This window comes from Microtus pennsylvanicus, chromosome 2 (genome assembly GCF_037038515.1).
Source record: "Microtus pennsylvanicus isolate mMicPen1 chromosome 2, mMicPen1.hap1, whole genome shotgun sequence".
In the NCBI taxonomy this organism is placed as follows: Eukaryota; Metazoa; Chordata; class Mammalia; order Rodentia; family Cricetidae; genus Microtus; species Microtus pennsylvanicus.
The window spans coordinates 98,368,338-98,389,266 of NC_134580.1; the positions used below are offsets into that span (position 1 = coordinate 98,368,338).

The 20,929-nt window shown below is 46.0% G+C and overlaps 1 protein-coding gene across 1 annotated transcript in view; it reads right to left on the reverse strand.

Moving 5' to 3' along the window:
- Ehd4 (EH domain containing 4) overlaps nt 1-20,929 on the reverse strand; it is a 69,476-nt gene that overhangs the window by 10,886 nt on the left and 37,661 nt on the right. Inside the window, exon 4 of the mRNA XM_075961858.1 lies at nt 3,568-3,980. Within this exon, the coding sequence (XP_075817973.1) occupies nt 3,568-3,980 (413 nt within the window). The remainder of the gene's footprint in view (nt 1-3,567; nt 3,981-20,929) is intronic.

The following is a 20,929-nucleotide window of genomic DNA, read 5'->3' on the forward strand; positions in this document are numbered from 1 at the left end:
AGCTTTGAAAATACACAAATAAAAAGACAGTAAAATTACCCAATCTCCAAGCTTTTTGTTTGTATTTTAAAAATCCTGTATTATGGTGAGAATGGTTAAGATAAAAACACAGGCCACTGAGCCCAAGGAAGTCAGAAGAACTCAGGACACTTCGATCTCTCAGAGGATGTGTGATCACTAACACCTTGGTTTTGGCCTTCTGGTTTGTAGACTACGAGAATTTATTTGTCATTCAGCTTGTGGTAAAGCAGCCACAGGACACTTATACGTGCTATCTCATCCAGTCTTTTCCCACCCCTTAGTCCGGTTTTTTCTTCCTTTTTCCCCGTGTGCTGGGGACAAAAGCTAGGACCTTGAGCACATTAGAGAACTGCTCTACCACCGAGGTGTACCGCCAGTCCTTGGTGTCTTTAAGCTTCTGATCTTCCTGTCTCAGTCTCCACACACTGGGATTACAGGAGTATGTACCACTATTTCAGATGTGAACTCTAACTGACCACTGCATGGCCCGGCAGCATGGGAAACGGGTGCTGCACCTGTTCAAGTCCGGGGTGGGAAGAGGAGTGAATGGTAGGGATGATGCCCCCCCCCCCCCAAGGCCGGAGAGATGGCACACGCTGCTGAGAACTCACTGCTCAGACTTTTCCATGTTGTTTTGCACATCAATATTCATTCTTCTCCAGTACTGAGTACCATCCATTACATACATGGCCACTGGGGTGTTTCCACATCTTGGCTATTCTAAATGAATCTGCTATGAGCATTTAAAAAAACGAGGCTACATTTGCTTCCCCTGGGTGGGCCATGAATTTTGGAATCATTATCCCATCAGCTGACTCAGATCTCCTATCTCTTAGGTGATATCTAAAAACCTACCCATCCCATATTTTACAATGTCCCTTGTAGGTTTTCTGTCGATAGAGAATTTTCTAGAATAAGCAGAATTATAGATTAATATATAAAGTAAGAGTGTAAAGTAAGGAGATATTGCAGAAGATGTGTACGCTGGATATAGATCAGGACTTTCTGGACCAAGCAGACTACCTGGGTTTGGGATGTGCATTCTGTAATATTCCCAGGCTGTCAATCAGCTCCAGGAAGTTACACTGCTTTCTGAATGTCAGGTTTTCATGTATGAAGTAAGGATAAGGATGCCCAACTGTCAAGTAACTGATATTATCAAGCAAAAAATGGCTTCTAAGCATTTTTTTTTTTTGCTGCAGAAGGAAAACTGTGCCAAGAGAAAGATGACCAGACCCATACAAAAGCATTTTAAGGAAATATAAGTAGTCCAGGGTGACTCAGTGGTTTCTTGCCTACCCCTTCCCCACATTTTTGTTTGTGTTTTTCTGGGCGGAATCTCACATAGTCCAGGCTAGCCTCAATCTTAATAGGTAGCTGAGGATGACCTGGAGTTTCTGAGCCTTCTGTCCTGTTGGGACGGCAGGTATGTACCCCGCAGCTGACTTGTGCAGTGCTGGGGATCAAATCAAGGCTCTGGGCATGCTAGGCGAGCACCCTACCCATGGAGCTGCACCTCCAGGCTGCTCCTTGCTTCTTTAAGAATAAACGACAAAGTTCCAAAGTGGAACCTACAACTGCAGCAGGAGGGCTAGGGGTACAGCTTCATGGAGCACCCACTTAGCATGTACCACGTAAGGGGCCACCGTGTTCAGTTCTGCTTCTTAGCCAGCCCAGGCAGCTTCCTGTCCTAATGTTCCGCTAGTATTGCGACATATCACGTGCAAATGGCACTGGGGAGCTGGTGATGGAAGTAGATGTGCCACAAACATTTTCCTCTGTGAAAAGGAACAAGCCAGACACTATTCTTAGGAAGAAAAGAATATGCTATTTCTTTTCCTATAAGTAAGCTCAGCAGATTTGAACATCCGCCCCCCACATCTGCACAAGGCTTTCCATTATTCACTTTCAGAACACAGAGGCATTTTGTGTCTCCCTAACCTAGGCCACGCTGGTCTGCTCCAGGGACTCAGGATGGCGGGAGCACTACAGGCTGGTGCTCAGCATTTCCAGCAGCTCTCTATCCAGTCACATCCACAGTCCTTCTCTTTCTTTCTCCAGCTCTCTGTTCATATTCTTTCTCATTCCCTTTCTCTCCCACCTTTTTTCCCTATAACTGAATATAGATGTATCTTCAGTCACTAGTCCCTCAGCAGCGACTGGCAAATTTAAAATGTCCATGGACATTAAATCCCGTGAAATTTACAAAGTCTACAGGACTTTGATTAGAAAATAATTTAGGCTAGCCAGGGTGTGGTGGTGCACGCCTTTAATCCCAGCACTAGGGAGGCAGAGGCAGGGGAAATTTCTGAGTTCGAGGCCAGTCTGGTCTAAAGAGCAAGTTCCAGGACAGCCAGGGTCACACAGAGAAACTCTGTCTCAAAAAACAAACAAACAACAAAAACCAACAATGACAAAACTAATTTAGATTTTTATATACCCTGAAATTAAATTAATTTATAACAGCTAGAACAGAGAAATACCATGTGTCAAAGGGTCATTGAACAAGCAAAATGAGACAGATTTCCTGCTACCATGCACTAGGCCTAGGGTAGCAGGCCTTTCAGAATAGCTGCAGCTAAGTGGTTTCACGAACTAGCTAGAGCAACTGCCTTGCAGGACAGAATAAAGTGGCTTAGAGTTCTGAGAAGAAGTAGCTTATACCAGGAAGAAAGGACAGCGAGTGGTGACTCATACAGCACCCTTCGGACTCAAGTTAGCTTGGTGACACACAGAGGAAAAGTATGTACAGCCTGGGGCGTAAGAAAGGGAACCAGGAAGTTGTAGCAGTGTGTCCTGGGCACTGACAGCCAGGGGCAGGTCTCTTCAGACATAGGAACATGCACATTTGGCTGCAGTAGGAAGATGGCTGATGAGAAGAAAGAAGGTGTTGGAAGGCCTGTGATCCTCTGGGGAGCCATCCTGTCTTCCTGACAGGCACCTAGGCACCATCCTCTGAGGTCATATGGGCAAGCACCCATTCCTTGGTCAGTACAGTTGCTCCCTCTGGGACTCTGGGACTTCCTCCTCCACCAGATGACTCTAGCTCTGGCCTGGGCATGCCAAATCTGTCTACTAAATGAACCACAGTTACGGTGGACCCCAGAAGGCTGACCCAGTACACCATGGCCAGACCAAAGTCAGCCCCTTCCACCACTTTTTTGTTTTATACCAGAAGACCAAGAGAAGGAGAGTTGACTCTACTTCCTGACCAAGTTTCAATGCGTGTAATCAGCCTGTGCAGCCCTAGTTAGTCTCAAACTCATAGAGATCCACCTGTTTCTATCTCCTGAATGATGAGATTAATGGTGCAGCAAAATTATGGTGATTTTTTTTTTTGACAGGGTCTTACTATAGTCCTGGCTGGCCTGGAACTCCTATGAAGACAAAGCTGGCCTTGAAACTCACAAAGATCCACTAGGCTCTGCAGCCCAAGTACTGGGATTAAAGGAGTGCACCAATCACATTCCCTCCCTGAGCCTTCTGGGATGGTAGCAGTGCAATCCAGCATCAGCCCCAGGGCCCACCCTGTTATCTGATGCTTACTTTGGCCAGCCTTGCCCGCTTGATGAGGTCATTGAGTTTGCGCACTGCAGCCTTCTGGGGCAGGCTCTGGATGTCTCTGAAGAGGTCCTGTGCTTCAGCCTCGAAGAGCCGGCGGTTGTCTGTGTTCTGCAGAGGCTGTGCCCAAAACGAGCCAATGTAGACTCGAAGCACCTCGGGCGTGTTGATGACCTTGCCCAGAGACCACATGAGGGCCCCGTAGACTCGCATCAGCTGCTGGGTGTCCACTTGGTCAGCCTTGTTCAGGACCACTCGGATCTTGTCATCCTGGCCCCGGAAGGCCTTGATCGCCTCTGAGAACTCATCCGAGATGTCCAGTTTGTGAGCGTCAAAGAGTAGGATGATCCTGTCAACCCGCTCAGCAAACCACTGTAGGACCTGGCAGAAGTCATACCCTGGGTGGAGAGAAAGCTCTGTCAGTGTGCGGAACACTCTGGGGGACACGGCCGTGGGAGAACGCCAGTGAAGAAGAGCGTTGAATCTGAGGCAGCAGGGCCTACGACTTGAAAACCATCTCTCATGAGAGGGCTGGGCTGGATGCACGTAGCTAATATTGGGGATCTGGCACCCTCCCAGGGAAAGGGACAAAACGGGGCCCCTGGTCAGCTTGATGAAGCCCTGTGTGTAGGCAAACTGACTTGGCACTCATGGTTCTGACCTCACCTAGCACAGGTCTTTGGGTGAGGGGCAGAACTGACCTCCAGTCCTGACACTGAAGACTGTGGGCTAAAGGCTCACTCTCTGGACAAGATTTACTTTCCAGAAAACCTCTGAGATGAAGAAAGAAGGGAGCCTGGAGGCCACCTGCATTCCCAGGGTGTCCAGCAAGCACGGGAATGGAGGTTTACAGAATGCTGAAGGAGGTCAAGGGTTGTCTGGGGGAACTGTGATTGATATTTATCATGAGGACTTTTTATAGCTTATGTGTGTTTAAAAAGTATTTTAAACATCTGTCACACACAATATGGTCATTTGCCAATTTCCTCTTTAAAATGGACAGGGCCACAACAGATTCCACTGGTCGTGTTTGGCCACCTACCAATCTGTTCCAAATCAAGCAGTTAAGTAAACACTCTTCCTGAGGTCAAGACTCTCGGCCATCTCCCCCAAGGAAGCAAGTTCCCAGGAGAGGCACACAGGAGGCCAATACTCAAAGGTTATTTTACTCCCAGGCTGCTCAGCTGCAGAGCCATGGTCTCCACTGAAGCAGTCGCCTCTCCTGCTGCCTTCCTATTCCCGATAACTCCAGACACATGCCAAAGTCTAGAGAATGATGCCAAGAGCGCCGAGGTAGCTACCATGCAATTTTAACAGTGCACCTTGCTTACTGAAAATATTTTTTAAAAAATATCAAGCTTGATTTATTCAGATAAGAAAATACCAGGCAGCAAAAAGAATAAGCTAGATAACCTGTCAGCAGAGGTGAGTCTCTACAAACAAACACACAACAACTACAGCAAAACACCCGTGGGGGTGGGGGCTGAAGAGACTGCTCAACGGTAAAGAGCACTGGCTGCTCTTCCAGAGGACCTGGGCTTGGTTCCTAGCACATGGCAGCTAATAACTGCCTGTAACTCCAGTTCTAGGAGTTCTGACATCCTCTTCTGGATGTACAATGGTACACAGACTTACATACAAACAACCGCTTGTACATATAAAACTTTGATAATATAAAAATTTAATAAATCTTTAAAAGAAAAACCCTAGCCAGGTGGTGGCGGCATATGCCTTTAATACCAGCATTCGGGAGGCAGAGGCAGGAGGAGCTCTGTGAGTTTGAGGCCAGCCTGATCTACTAGGGCAGCCAGGGATACAAAGAGAAACCCTGTCTCAAAAAAACCAAAAACCAAAACAAAAAAGCACAACAAACAATAAACCTTCTCCCTAAACAAAAACAAAGCAAAAAAACCAACAATAACAACAACAACAAACAAAACAAAAACAAAGCAAAAAAAAAACCCCAAAAAACTCTACCCTTCATAAATAAGAAAGCTCTGGGTAGAAATTGGTTTCAAAGAGATGAATAGTGTCAGACATGGTGGCTCATATGCAAGCTATTATCACTTGAGAAGAGAAGGCAGGAGGAATGCTACAAATTTGAGGCTTGCCTGGGTTATAAAGTTACCCTCATCTCAAAAACAAAAACAAAAAAACAACAACAAAACAAAAAAACAAAAACACAGAAAACAAAAAAACCTACACATCAAAAAAGATGACCACAGAATGATAGCATTCACATAAAATGTTAAATGTCAGGCAGTGCTCAGCACCCTATGGAAACACACTGCAGCAAAAGCCCACACTGTTAGTATCAACCTGGGATGCTGGCTGGGGATGGAGTATGGGTCCTAGGGCAGATGAGGAAGTGCCCAAGGAAAAATGATCTTGTAGGAAAAGTGAAGAGGTTTGTGGACTAAAGTTTTCATCCCTTTGAAAAACGAGTATGGGAGGGGAACAGATACACAAGAAACTAGAATTAGTAATAGGTTTATTTTGTTTGTTTGATTTTTTTTTTGTTTTGTTTTTTGGGGCAGGGTTTCTCTGTAGTTTTGAAGCCTGTCCTGGAACTAGCTCTTGTAGACCAGGCTGGCCTGGAACTCAGAGATCCGCCTGCCTCTGCCTGCTAGGATTAAAGGTGTGTGCCACCACTGCCTGGCTGTTTGTTTGATTTTGAAATAGGTATTACTATATAAGTGCCAAAGGAAGCTTGTCATCCCTACAGGTAAATGGAAAGAGCAGCATCGCTAATGTCGGCATAGCCATGCGGACATGGTGGCTCTTCCTCTCAGGCCACCTCAGATGACTACTTTGCTGTGACGCAACATGTGTTAAACTACAGCCTAAATTAAAATTTACAATTTGTAAACAATAAGATTCTGGCTGGGGACTCACTTAGTGATAGAGCACACATGAGGACTTGGGTTGGATGCTTAGGTGCACACACACAGGGAGATAGACAGAGACAGAGAGATATCAAGCACAGAGGCGGTGAGTAGCTTTCCAGTGCTAAGGTGAGATCCTTGCTATGCAAGTCCACGCTAGGTGAAGCCATTACACATCTCTGGAGCGATGGCCCTGTCTGTATTTCCTCTTTCTAAAGTAACAATGGGAGCTGTGGTTTTGTGCCACTGAACAGGTAACAAAAAGGACTGCTTGCCACACACCAGGCAACACAATCAAGAGTAGAAACCACTGAACATCTCAGAAGAGAGCACAGAGTTATCTAAAGTGGGAAAGGTTGGTTTGTTCAATTGCCCATTGTACCATAATGATTTTTACCATTTTAGTCATTTTGTAAGACTCTAGTCTTACTGTTGCACAACCATTCATCCTCCCAATTAAAACTCGAAACCCATTCAATACTAAATCTCTATATCTTCCATAGGGAATGGGGAGCCTTGAACGAGTGAGGTCCTGAGAGAATGTGGACTCTTGACATGAGCTGGCCACGTCAGACCCCAGAGCCTTAGACCCACAGGAGAATGGCAAAGCCTCCCCTGCTGGGGTGAGGTTCAGAGGCATGGCAAAGCTTTCCTTGGATGAGAGGGACTAAGCATAAATGCTGACAGTATGTTCAGAGTATGTCCACCATCCCTCCCAGCACTCAATGTTTATGGTTTGAAGACTGCTCCTGCAGAGAGAGACTGCTCCTGCAGAGAGAGACTGCTCCTGCAGAGAGAGACTGCTCCTGCAGAGATGAACTAAACCCAGCCCTCCACCCAGCTGTCCACCATAAGCCCGGCCTCCTAGTTTTTCTGTGTGTAATAACCCAGTCTTGTTCAGCTGTGTACAACAACTCCGTCTGTCTGTTAAACTGGATATAATAAACACACTGAGCTTCCAGGGTGCTGTGTTTTCTCCAGTCAAGAGTTCAGACCACCCAATCTCAGTTTTCTGTGTATCTGGCTGCGCTTGTCTTTTCTTCATTCGCTTACTACCTCAGTCCGGTCCGTTCCTGGAGCTGTGCTGGATCCCCCACCTCCCCAGTTTCTCAGAACAGCATTCTCCTCTCTAGGTTTATGAATCTGACTGCTGTCAGTGCTGCATGGGAATTAATCATACAATATTTGTCCTCTGTAACTGGCTGATTTCACATGGCATAATAAAAGATTATCTAGATTATAGCAAGTGTGTGTGTGTGTGTGTATGGTATATGCATATGTATGTACCTGTGAACTTGTGTGCAGGCAAGAGGACAATAAAGTGTCCTGCCTGCTTGATCACTTTTTGCTTTATTCTCTTGGGACAAGGTTTCTCACTGAACCTTATTTTATTTCTCAAGACAGAGTCTCATCATGTAGTCTTGGCTGGCCTGGAACTCACTACGTTGGCCATGATGTTCTGGAACTCACAGAGATCTGCCTGTCTCTGCCTCCAGAGTGTTAGAATTAGGGGCATGTGCCACCATGCATGGCCCTAAAGATTTTATGTTTGTCTGTCTGTGTGCATGTGTCTGTATAAGTGAATACCACATGTGTGCAGATGTCTATGGAAGCCAGAGGAGGGCTCAGATCCCTCGGAGCTGGAGTTCAGGCTGTTGGGAGCTGCCCAAGGTAGGTGCTGGGAACACAGAACTCAGGGCCTCTGGAGGGGCAGTATGCGCTCTCAACTGCTGAGCCATCTCTTCAGTACCCTTCTTTGGCTTATAAATTCTTTAACCACAGGAACCATCTTCTTCATAGTTGTACACATTGTTATGGGCAGAGTGGGCTTAGACAGAGAGATGCCTTGAATCTAATCCTGCCTACATCATAGTGGTTTTGTGACTTTGTGCAAGCGGTTTAATCTTTGTTACCTTGTTTGTAAAATGGAGCCCCTAACGTACCCACATACCTTTTAGGGCTGCATTCTTAACACATGGGGCATTTAGAATAGTCTTAGCACTTAGAAAACTGTCCAAGATGCCATCTACTAGTCATAGTAAAAAACCAAAATTCTGTATCCAGTGCTTGAGGCACAGTGAGGTCACAGTGAAAGTTTATCAAAAGATGTCTGACTAGAGTGGAATCCAGTCTAGATCTAGGGCAAGAGGACGTTCCTGAGGGACTTTATAAACTCAGGTAACAATCCAGCTGTCTCCTGAAAGACTTGTAAAGAGGGTTGTATGTAACATGGGCCCACCCAACACATGAACTGCAGTGAAGGAATTCTGTACACACTAAGCAATTCATCTCAAAGTTCTGGAACAGCAAGATTAGGTGACACCTGAGTGCTGCCTACAGCAGGGGTGGGGCTGGGACTAGATGACTGGAACCAAGAGGGACCTCCTAGGGGTGACAGAGTTCTATCCCTTGATGAAGGTAGTGGTTCCGTGTGCGCACAGACTTGGTACAACTTTCCCAACTGCCGTTACAAGAGATACATCTTATTATATGTTATACGAGCATCACATATGCATGCGTGTGTGCAGGCTGCAGAAATTACATAGCAACATCCCCCTTTGATGATCAAGATGGTTTTTAAACATCCGTTTGTTTTTAGATTTATTTTCTGTATCTGAGTGCTCTGCCTGCATTACATATGTGCACCATGTACATTCCTGGTGCCCATGCAGAAGAGAAGGTGGCACCAGGTTCTCTGGAGCTGGAGTTACGGATAGTTGTGAGCCACCATGTGGGTGCTGGGAACAGAGTGTGGTCCTCTGCAAGAGCCCAACTGCACTCTTCACAACTCAGCCACCTCTTCGGCCCTATTCAGTTATAAACATTTCAACGCTTTAAGCCCTCCAGTGGAAGTTTTATTGATATGAAACAAAAAAGAGATATAATCAGCCCCAATGAAAGCTTTGGGAGCTGGGAAAAGGGTATGTGCCCTTCGGAAGATTCCAGCTTGGCATTCCTGGCTCCCCGTTCCAGGAACAAAGGGAGGGTCAGGAAGGAAGGGGCCCGTTCATCCAATCAGGGGTTTCCCGTCACAGGGCCTGTGGAAACTGTGGTCCTCATTTGGGCCAAAGAAAGAGCTGCCAGGAAATGCAAGCTGGGGTTTGCAGTTGCTCCCTGGCTCAGGTAAATACAAGTCAGGGGACCTGAGGAAGCAAATTTGGCAGTCTGTTTTTAATGGGTGGGGGGTGGCTTAAATTTCTCCCCAGAGCCAAATTTCTAATCACACAAGTCTTAAACAAGATATGTGTCAATAAAAGGATGTAAAACAATGGAGGGCAGTCAGAACCAAGGCCAGATTCTCTCTGGGCCCTCATGTGGCCTTGGCGTGGCTTTCAGCCCCTGCTCCAACTTTTCCTCTTGACAAAGACTGGTCCTCCCTCCCAGAGTTAACAGCTCTGGTTCTAGTTGGGGCCCTGATACTCTACCACAAAACTTCTATGTTGGTTTGTTAGTGTGGTGCCTGGTCTCCTGGGCCTCCTGGTCAACTTCGTGTCCTCCAGTACCCAGTTGGTGAGTGTCCATTAGAGATGGGCACCGAGAACGCCAGCCATGCTCCCTCCCACGCAGCCAGATTGCCCTTCTTGACCCCAGACTCCTTCCTCTCCAATCCAGCCCCCAAATGACCCCTAGCTCTTCGAAACACTGAGAGTCCCCTCAGTGCTCTGAGAATCAGTGTTTTCATGACTAGCCTGGGCCTCACCCCACCATACCCTACAAACACACACAAGGGCTCTTTGCTGTGTGTCAGAGGCACCTGCATATTCCAGTCTTCATTCCTTTGTACTTTCCTTCTGCCTGCATCGACCCCCATGGGGGTCCCTCCCCAATGCAGCAGGATGGGACTTCCCCCATGTGGCCTCCCAATAGGCCTTTTCTCCAGGCTTTGGGGTGTCTCCTGGCCCAGGCACCCACTAGACTAGACACTACAGGAAGCCGGAGAGCAGGGGAGGTCTTACTTATGTTTGTTACCCCAAATCCCAGTGCAGCTGCTTCCCACCATCTAAGTCAGGTTCCTACAGCACCAATAATCTTCCTTTCATAGCACGGAGTCTATAATGGTCTACTTAGTGACCTGAAGATGTAAATTCAGGGCTAAGTGGTTAATAACATGTGTTGTTGATCTTCCAGAGGACCCAAGCTTGGCTCTTAGCACCCACAGTGGGGGGCTCCCCTCTTCACTCTGTCCACCACTACATACCCGGGATCTACTATTAAACATAGTAAGTGTTTAATAAACATGCCTTATTTTTCAAAAAAAGTAAAAATGGAACTAGCATATGACCTGGTAATCTAATTTCTGGGTATTTATAGAAAAGAAGTGGAATGAAGACAGTCAGCTTGCACTCCCATGTTAAATGTGGCATTATTTTTGAGGCAAGCCATGAAACACGAGAGTCCATGCATGGATGAATGTATAAGGAGAATGTGGTATATTCCTAATGTAAAATATCATTCAGCTCTAAAGAAAAAGGAAATTCTGCAGCACGTGGCAATGTGACAACAGGATGGACCTTGGGGACATACTAAACGAAACGAGCCAGACTGCAGACAAAGGCAGATGCTGTGTGATTCTACCTGTGAGAGACCAGAACAGTCAGACTCACAGACTCAAGGGGAAGAGAGCCAGCAGGCAGAACAGTCCAGCTGGGCCACATGAGCAAGCCCTAGAGACAGGTTCAACACCACCATGCCCAGAGTTAATTCCATACTGGAAGTAAAAATTCGGTAAGGGGGCCCGCGAGATGGTTCAGTGTGCAAAGACACTTGTCACCAGGTCTCCGACAAATTGAGTCCCGAGACCCATTTGGAGGAGAGAGAACTAATTCTTGTATTTTGTCCTCTGACGTCCACACATGTGCTGTGGTCCGGGTGTGAGCCCCATGACTCAAACATTCAGATAAGTGCACTTCTGTTTGTTTCCATTAGAGGTGGGGGAAGGAGGAAAGACAATTGTAAAGAGACTAAGATTGCCTGCTAAATACTCTTACCACAATAAAATAAAAAAAACACACAAATATGTCTTAGCCAAACACGTTGACTTGAACAAGCATCATTTTTCTTGGCAATTTGGATGACATAGTTGTTTAAACAGTTCTAAAATATGGCTGTTCCTAGCTGCAGGAAGTGTAAATCATCTAAAAATAGACATCAACTATCTGGGCCCACTTAGGCATGCTAACCTTATTTTTAAAAGGGGGCACTTGCGTTAACAATGACGGCCACTTCAGCTAGACCTGTGGGGAGTCTCTGCATTGTTTCCAGGCCGACTTTGCTCTACAGCTAACAAAGTATTTTTCTGAACATTTCATTGTTGAGAGCGGAGTGACGGCTAAAAATACGTAATAGCTGTCCAAATTTACTGGCTCTGGCTCCAGTCTTGCTTCAAGAGCTTCCTAGGGCTTCATCTCAGCAGACCTTGTAACACTCCTGCAGCGTGCCCATGGTGTCTCCTGACCTACAGACAGGAACTGACTTCCCCACGTTCACAGTGCTTTCCCAGGGCAGCAGGAGCCAAACAAGGCTTTCTGACCCCAGAGTCTGTGCCTTTATCCACTGTGTGGCACCACAGGGATGTGGGGAGGGAGGAACATGACTGAGGATTCTTTTTCCTTCTATAGTATGGTATTTTGTGTGTGTGGGGGGGGGGGTTCAATCTCTAGCACTTTCAAGATATAGGCTGCAATGGTATACCTTTCACCACCCTGAGGGTGGAGCAGCATCTCCTCAACTATGTAGTACCTGCCCAGAAGACCCCATTAGCTGTGTGTTTCGGAGCAGGGACGAGCTGGGAGCAGCAGGGCTCGGAGGGAACACACTCTGTGGTAACACAGGTGGTTATCACAATAACACATTGTGGTCTGCACAAGAAGATTCCCTGACAAGAGTTATTTTTGTGGAAATTCAATGTGAAGTTTTCCTCAAAGATCTCAATGGGTAACGGCTACCTCTTGGGGATACAGCTAGCTACAATAAGAGGCCTGAGCTCTGGAGCAGTTCCGCACTTGGCACACCTGGCCTGCAGGAGGCCGAGCCATAATTTAGATACAAACAAGGTCCAGATAAGCATAGGACCTGGGCTTCGTGCTGTTTACTTGTTTCCCTTCCCATCTTTCTCCCTCTGGGATTCAGTCCAAGACCTGTAAATCAGATTGTCTATGCCTGTTTCCTTATAAAATAAACAAGCCAGCCTCACAGGCTGTCTCTCCACCCCATAGCAGGAGAATAGAGACCGGACAAAGTTACATGGAGACTAACAACAACATATCAAGGCTGGTGATATACCCAGAACCCACATGGCGGAAGGAGAGGACTCACTCCCCGAGTCTGTCTTCTGACCACCGCACATGCACCATGCGTGGTGTGCCCACAGAATGCACACCAGGAATAAATAAAGTTAAAAAGATCAACACATGAAGGAAGCCAGTCAGCCTAGAGAGGCCAGGGACGCTTTCTTAGCTGGGTTTTATATAACAACAAAGCATGCATGGGAACTGCCCCCCCCAGCCCGCAGTCGGAGAAGCAGGTGCTATTTAAATGTCCTATAGAGGGTCATGGAGGTTAAACTTCAAGGCTTTACTCCCCTCGGGGGTACTTTCCATTTCTTAATAAACTCTTTATTCTTATTTCTAACCAATCCTTTTTCCTAGGACATAAGAGCCTGGACTTGGGTGTCCTTTGCTCCCAGATGTGCCTGTACCAGTCCTCGGGAAGGTGGTGAGGATAATGGCAGACCATATTTGTGGGAATGTGTCCAGACTGTCAGGAAAAGGATCACTCCGCAGGGCTAGTCCATCGACACAGGACAGAGGAAGGTTCTAGGTAAAATCTTGTTAGTGTGGCCAAGTGAAAAGGAAAATAGTTTCCTATCTTCCTTTCTATCTCAGATTGAAAATTAGGTCAAGAAGCAGGCTCACTTAAAGAGCGCTAGGCACTGGAAAAAGACAGAATGCTATGCTCACTTGAGGCTCTTTTCTGGAGATCCCTCTAAGAATCTATCGACATGACACATACAAGTCTAATTACTCCAGGTTGCCAGGTCTCAGTTTCCACATCTATAAGTCTGGTGATCATTAAGGAATCGTTTGAATCTGAAGTTTCTAGTTGTCTAAATGGTCCTGGACAGGAGACTATGAAAGTCAGATGCTTGGGAAACTCAGTTTAGCTCAGTGTCCACTGAATACATTCACTAATCACAAGATCAGCCTAAGGGGGCTATAGGAGTACTGAATAAATAACTAATAATATTAGCAAGTAACAAGTCTCATTCGTTATATTCCGTCCATATGGAGCTTGTGTGTTACAGCATTTGGTCTAATTTGAAGGTCCTTGAATATTTTCATTGGGGTAAATAGTTTGTCTTGAAAGTTTAATTTCCTTGTGACCCAATTCCAAACAATTCTATACTGAAAGAAATTACCAGAAGAAAGGTCAAAGGATGCTTAAAAAGTGATTGACCCCAGTCTTCCAATATTGTATCAAAATTAACAACATCAAGGAATCAGTGTCATACACGAAAAATACCCATTTCTCATTTTTTGAGTGGGCTTTGTATACATTAGACAAGAAACTCTTACACTATACATCTATAAATCAGAAGAGTCAGTTTGGCAAACATTACTTGAGTTTTCTTGAGGCAAAATGCCAGTGTCATCAGACTCCACCCAAGTGCGCTAAGGTCAGACACTGACAAATAAGGCTTTGACCTTGACAATGAATCTTGTCATTCCCAGGTTCAGAGGGTCAAAAAGACAATGACTCCTCAAGTCGTGGTTTTCTAAAGAGACACGGCAAACCAAGCTGACAGGATCAAGAAAGGCCTTAACAGCCATTTCTGACCCCAGCCCACCCTGCCCTGTGTTTGAAACACTCTGCACCGTGCGAGCGATCTGGGAGCACGGGGCAGCAGCCAGATGATGACGATCAGCTCAGCAACTAAGTTATGGCTCGCCAAAACATTGCTCAGAGATTTTCTGGGTTTATGTCACAAATGAAACGGCAGATCATATCAGCAGGGACCACGTGAGTCCACAATGGGCTCTTAAAAAGATAAAAGACTCACTTATTTTACCACGCCAAGTTCATGTTACAGCTATAGTTACCAGCAGTACAAAACAGTCAATAAAGCCTGGGGTTGTGGAGTTTAAAACTGCCTGGTTATATAGTGAGATCCTCAAAATAGAAACAAAATAAAAAAATAAACAAAAACCAAGAGATGGTTTTGAAAAAAAAAAACAGAAACAAAAAGAACCCAGGTGAAAAGTGTGCAGTGGGGTCTCTCCAGGAAGCTGCCTTGACACATGTGAGGGCCATCACCAGGTACAGGAAAAGGGGACCATGGGAGAAAAAAACTAGAATTGTGGCAGGAACTGGGCTGTCACCAAATAATTCTTCTTTCCTGGCGGCTCTCTGTGGCAGGCCTAGCCAACTCAAGTCTTGCTTGTACTCCTGGCTTTCCCTAACTCTAGTATAAATATCCGATTTACCCCTCCCCTTTTTTCCTTTTGTTCCCTGAAGAACAAATGGAAAAAAGTTTGGTCTGTCTCTGAGTCCCAGACTTGAGTGAGCTAACCCTGAGATCCTGGCACGCCTATCCCGGGTCTAACCATATCTCTACACAATAAACAGCGACCACCATGTCCATTACTTACCACAGCTTTAAGCTAAAAGGCGTCTACACGTTACCTCCTTTATCTTCAGGACCCTTTGCTGGGATCTGAGCTCACGTCAGCCTCCTCCAGACCCCCCTGTGAGCCTGCCTGTCTCTCAGGACTGCACCACAGGTGCCTGGACAGCCCTCTTGTTTTCAGCTCTTCCACATCCGCAGCTGGTCTGGATGAGAGAGGAGCTGCTGCACAAGAGGCTGTGAAGCCTGAGGTAAATCTTTCTCTGTGCTTCATGGCTGCTGAGAAAAGCTGACATCTATGGAGCACTTAGTATTTACATGGACTATCTGGTGAAATATTTTCTTCTTCTCCTGTGGAAGGGTGCATGGAGGCCTGGCGTGGCAGAGTACCTTGCTTAGGTCACCCAGTCTGTGGGAGGGTCTGGGAAATGGTAGCTATTCCAGGAAGCGTTTCTCAGAATGCCATTTCTCTACTACCCAGAAATGTAATTATCTCACTCACCATAGGGGTCTCCCCCAGGAGCGGAGCAGAGACTACTATATGTTTTTTCCCCACATATAACAGTAGGGATTGAGGCAATCTGAAAAGATTAAACATTTGAAAGTACAAATGAGAATGTGGGAAAAAAAATCTTCTTTATATTCACTAGAAGTTTGTAAGACCCCTCCCTTCCAAAGAGATTTGAAATGTGTAGAGGGCGTTCTGCACGGAGTGAAGAGACAGGCGGAGGACTGCAGCTTCAGACGAGGGCTCCCTTTACCTGGTCACCTGGTGACCTCTGCTCTCACTGGCAGCTCTCCCCTGGGAGATACTGGTTAGTGCTGGCTCAGGAGACTTTTCCTAGAGGAAGGAGAGGCACCAGGGATATAGCTCTCAGTCTAGGAGAGCTGTCAGATTTGCCAACATTATGCTTTGTTTGTCTGGGGTGGAAGAGGTGTATATGGCGGTAAAGTCTTTAGAGTACAGATAGTTAAGAGATTAAAAGAAATAAAGAAATATAAGCCACGTAAAAAATGGAAAATTCACAGAGAGTCTGGATTCTTTGTATTATTGTGTTTTCTTTAAAATTTTTGACTGTGAAGGAGCTAAGTACAGAGAGAAATTTCATTATATGGGCTGCCAAGTGGAACCAGAATGGATATCATGAGGGTATGACTTTGAAATTTGGATCTAAGGACATGATGCTTTGGAAAGGAGTTTCTTATTTTGTTTTCACAGAGGATGAGACCCTGTTCATTTCTTCAATTCCGATTTGGTATGATGGACCACGTCCTCCTGAAGGGTTGCTGTGAACATCTTCAGAAAATTGCTTTGCTCAACTGCCAACTGAGATGACCCTGGCACACAGGTTATACCATGAAAGACCTAATTAACGACGCCCCCATTCAGCAGGAAGCAGTTTGGAGAGAAATAACTGCGCCCATGTTCCCAAAAAATGTTTATAAATGTTCTTTTACATTTAAAGGGGGATATGATATAGACATGAATAATTTGCATTAGTATAGATTTTGCTTTATTGATAGAGATTTACGGTCAATTTTGTTATATGTATAAATGTTTCTGATGTAACTTTTACTTGATAACTGTTTTGTTATATGTAATTTTGCTATGTTAAGGTTAAAGCCTTCCTTTTTTTGTTTAAACAGAAAAAGGGGAAGTGATGTGGGAGTGTCATATATCAATCTGTTGATTTCATTAGCTAAGCAATAAAGAAACTGCTAGGCCCATTGGATAGGCCCACCCTTAGGTGGGTGGAGTAAACAGAACAGAATGCCGGGAGGAAGAGGAAGTGAGGTCAGACTCGACAGCTCTCCTCTCCTGAGCAGACGATTCAGAGAGATGCCATGCTACCTGCTCCAGGGAAGACACACGCTATGAAGCTCTGACCCAGGATGGACTTAGGCTAGAATCTTCCCGGTAAGACCGGTGCTCACAGATTGTTAGAGATGGGTTGATTGGGATATCAGAATTAGCCAGTAAGGGCTAGAGCTAAGGGCCAAGCAGTTTATAAAAGAATACAGTGTCCGTGTAATTATTTCGGGGCATAAGCTAGCCGGGCAGGGCAGGCGGCTGGGGTGTTTGGGGACGCAGCCCCGCCACCGCTGCCCCTATTACTACATGTATAGGGTATCTGACTCAGAAGTAGTGGTTTAATGCTGCTCCCAAACCCTCAAAATGGGGCTTTCTTACATCAGAATTCCTGAGAAGCTGCCTCTGGTCCACACCCAGCCTCCTTGAACTAGGTACCAAGAGGCGGTGGCAACTGTGCCTCAGCCTGGAACTCACCACTTCTGTCTGCCAAAAATCACTCACAACAACAAAATTAATCGGGGAGCAGAGAAAACAGGGCTGGATATAACAAGACCCAGAAACACCCTGGTATCAAGCAAAGAGAAACACAGTCAACAATAGAAATTGACCAGTAGTCTGCGGGCAAGAATGTCCGGATGTTCATAATGATAACTCTGGGTAATCAGGAGAAGGTTAAGAAGATAACCCTTCAATGGCTTCCTGTTATTTCCAGAGCAAAATCTATGCGCTTCTCCTCCAGGCCTCCGGCACACACCTGCGGGCCCGCCTAGACTGCCTCATCTGCTATTCCTGGTTACTCAGCAATGCACCCTGAACTCAGAAGATCTTATTACCCCTCCCCAGTAGCTTTTGCCAATACAGCATCTTCTGCAGAGCCCCTCGCAACTCTGTTAGGCAAACTCCCCATTCTTTTTTGTTGGTCCTAGGGATCACATCAAGATCCCTAGGCAAACTCTACCAGTGAGCGTTACCTAGCCCCACCCTTCCCTGCCATTCTGTCTGTCCAGCCTCAGAGACAACCCCTGCCTAGGCGACAATCGTAGGAACACCACTGGCTGTGGGATATCAAGACTTTCTTTATAAGCCTCTGCTTCAACATGCATTTGTTTTGTATTTTGGCTCATCCGCCACCTGCACAGAACCTTTCTACAGTCAGCCAAGCGACTGTCTCGCTGCGGAAATCTAAAGCAATGGGCATGCATAGAAGGGGCTGAAGCGCTTGACCAGGAACGCCTGGCACAGCGTGACAACCAACGTAGGGAAACCTCCTTCCCCTCCTTCTGCCGTCCTTGATATGAGAGTTGCAGGGTGGTATATAGCCTTCCCTAAGACTGCCATCAAAATCTCTGAAGAAACAGATATAGTATCTGCAGCGTGTCTTAGTTAGGGTTTCTACTGCTGTGATAAAACTCCATGACCAAAAGCAACTTGGGGAGGAAAGGGTTTATTTCAGCCTACAGTTCTACATCACAGTTCATGATTAAAGGAAGTCAAGGCAGGGCCTAGAGGCAGGAAGTAATGCAGAGGCCATGGAGGAGTGCTGCTTACTGACTCATTTTGCCTGTTTTCTTAAACAGTCCAGGACCACCTGCCAAAGGGTAGCATCATCCACAGTGAGCTGGGCTCTCTCACCTACAGGCAAATCTCACAGAGGCATTTCCTCAAATGAGATTCCTTCTTCCCAGATTACCCTAGCTGGGGTCAGGTTGCCATAAAAACGAGAGAGCACAAAGAGGAAAGCATAGACTACATTGCTTCCGAAGGCTGCCTTCTCAAGGGTGAAAGTGTCCCAGTTTGTACACATATCTCTCGCGGGTCACAACATGTGCTCTAGAACCAGCAGGCTTCTCGCTAGCTGCTTTGTTTAAGTCACCATAAGTCTTCATGGTTTAAACAGAAACCCATTTTCTCGGGTAGCTCTGAGAACTGACTGGTGGTTCTTGGTTGAGGTCCCTCGTGAGGTCTGATGACTGGAGCTACCCGACAGCTTGACTGAGTTGGTTGAGTGGTGCCGGTGCCTGCACACATTTGAGTCAGGCCAGTGGAGTGGCTGGCTAGCTGAGCCACTCCAGGGGAATGGGTGTGAGCCTCCCCAACTACAGGAGCCTCAGGGCACAGCATCTGGCTTCTCCCCAAGCAAACATTCCAAGAGATCCAGGTGAAACCTGTGAGACTTCCTATGGCTGAAACTTGGGACGTCACGAAGTATCCCTCCTACTCAATTCTGCTGATCAAAAAGTGAGGTTAGAGGGTCAGATTGGCCCGATTCAAGGTGAGGAGACTTTACAAGGATGTGAGTATTGGAGACACAGTTTGGGGTGTGGTGGTGAGAAGAGCTTGTGGCACAGTGATGTTAAAATTGTTTAGCAGCGGCCAGAAATCGGTGTTCGAGGTAGGAGTTGTGTCGTCGGTAAGTTTGAGGGGTTTAGAGGTCCAGCCACAATGACTGAGGTGGTTTGCAACGAACAGTCTAGGGAAGAAAGTCCGCATCAAGTGCAACACCATGACACCATCAGGGACTTGAAGAAACTGATAGCGGCCCAAACTGGCACCGGTGGAATAAGATTGTTCTTAAAAAGTGGTACACGATTTTTAAGGACCACGTGTCTCTGGGAGATTATGAAATCCATGATGGGATGAACCTGGAGCTTTATTACCAATAGACGGGAATTCCTTCTCCTTGCCTACCCTGACTTCCTCTCCCACCCTCATTTGACACTGGTATAGATGCCCATTTTTAACAATTCACATGAATAAAAACTTCAGTGGTGCGAAAAAAAATTGCTTAGTATCTCTGTGCCTCACTGGAGTCTTCTCTTCTGTAAAATGGGACCACAGAGGGTTTCTTCAAGGAGCAATGAGCTAACATATGGAAAGAACTCAGGTTGCACACTCACAGGGCAAGAAACATTTTCGCAATTCATTTGTTTCCCAATGTCTATGGAATAGTTTGCGAAATGGTTTATAATTACCAGTTGTTTTCTACACAGACTAAGAAAAATGTCTGCCTTACCATCAAGATATATATTTGTTTGTTTTGCTTTGTTTTGTAAGTGAAAGTCAAGGCTTTAAGGTTAGAAAAAAAATCAGCCCATTCCTCATGATTGATTATGCTTTAAAAATGTTAATAAAATCTGCCAGGGCCCAGCAGATACCATTCTGAGCCACAGTGGTGACGAGTTCACATTCGGATCAGAAGCAGCAACACTCGTCATGACGAATTTCCCGTGGCATCAGTGGAAAAGGAGACATGAATGTGTTTGTCAGCAAACTTCTCCCAAACAAAAAGGAATCAGGATTTCCTGTTGGGGGCCCAAGTGACAAGCGATGTCCAGCATCTCACAGCTCCAAATGACCGGCCTTAGCACCAGCCAGAAAACAGGACCTGTCAACAAGTCATCAGGGGCCAGTTCCAGCTATGGGGATAGACACTTTTCTGTTGATGCTAAATCCAAACAAAGTTTAGAGGTCACTAAACTCGATTCTAAATGTAAAAACGGCTTCATGACCTGAGCCTGCAGACACACATTCTACAGGATTTTCTACCTCATTATCACCCAATTCCTAATCCTCAGCATTCCAAGTAATCTTCAGAACCAAATCTCCTAACGTGTGCCTTTTGGCTATGTGCGCATGTTCCAGCACGCACACCACTCCCTGCCTCCCCAAAGCTGCCATTTCCCACATTTTTGTTCCCACCCTCTTTTTGTAGTCTACAAGAGATAACAGTAAAGGCAGCCTTGGTTATCTCCCCTGCCTTACACTCCAGACAGATGCTGGTAAGAACTTCCTATCAACAACTCCCTTCATGTTCACCTTGGCTGTCTATAGTAACTGGCCTGTGAGCTTGCCCATTTACCCTGCTGCTGAGCAAGGAGACTCCTGTGTAAGGACAGCCTAATAGATCGATTAGTTAGAACCAGAGTCCCCAAATGAACTCACATCTATAGATGATGATGATGATTGAGAAAGAATTTTATTATGTAACACACACTAGCCTGGAACTTTCTAGGTAGTCCAGAGTTC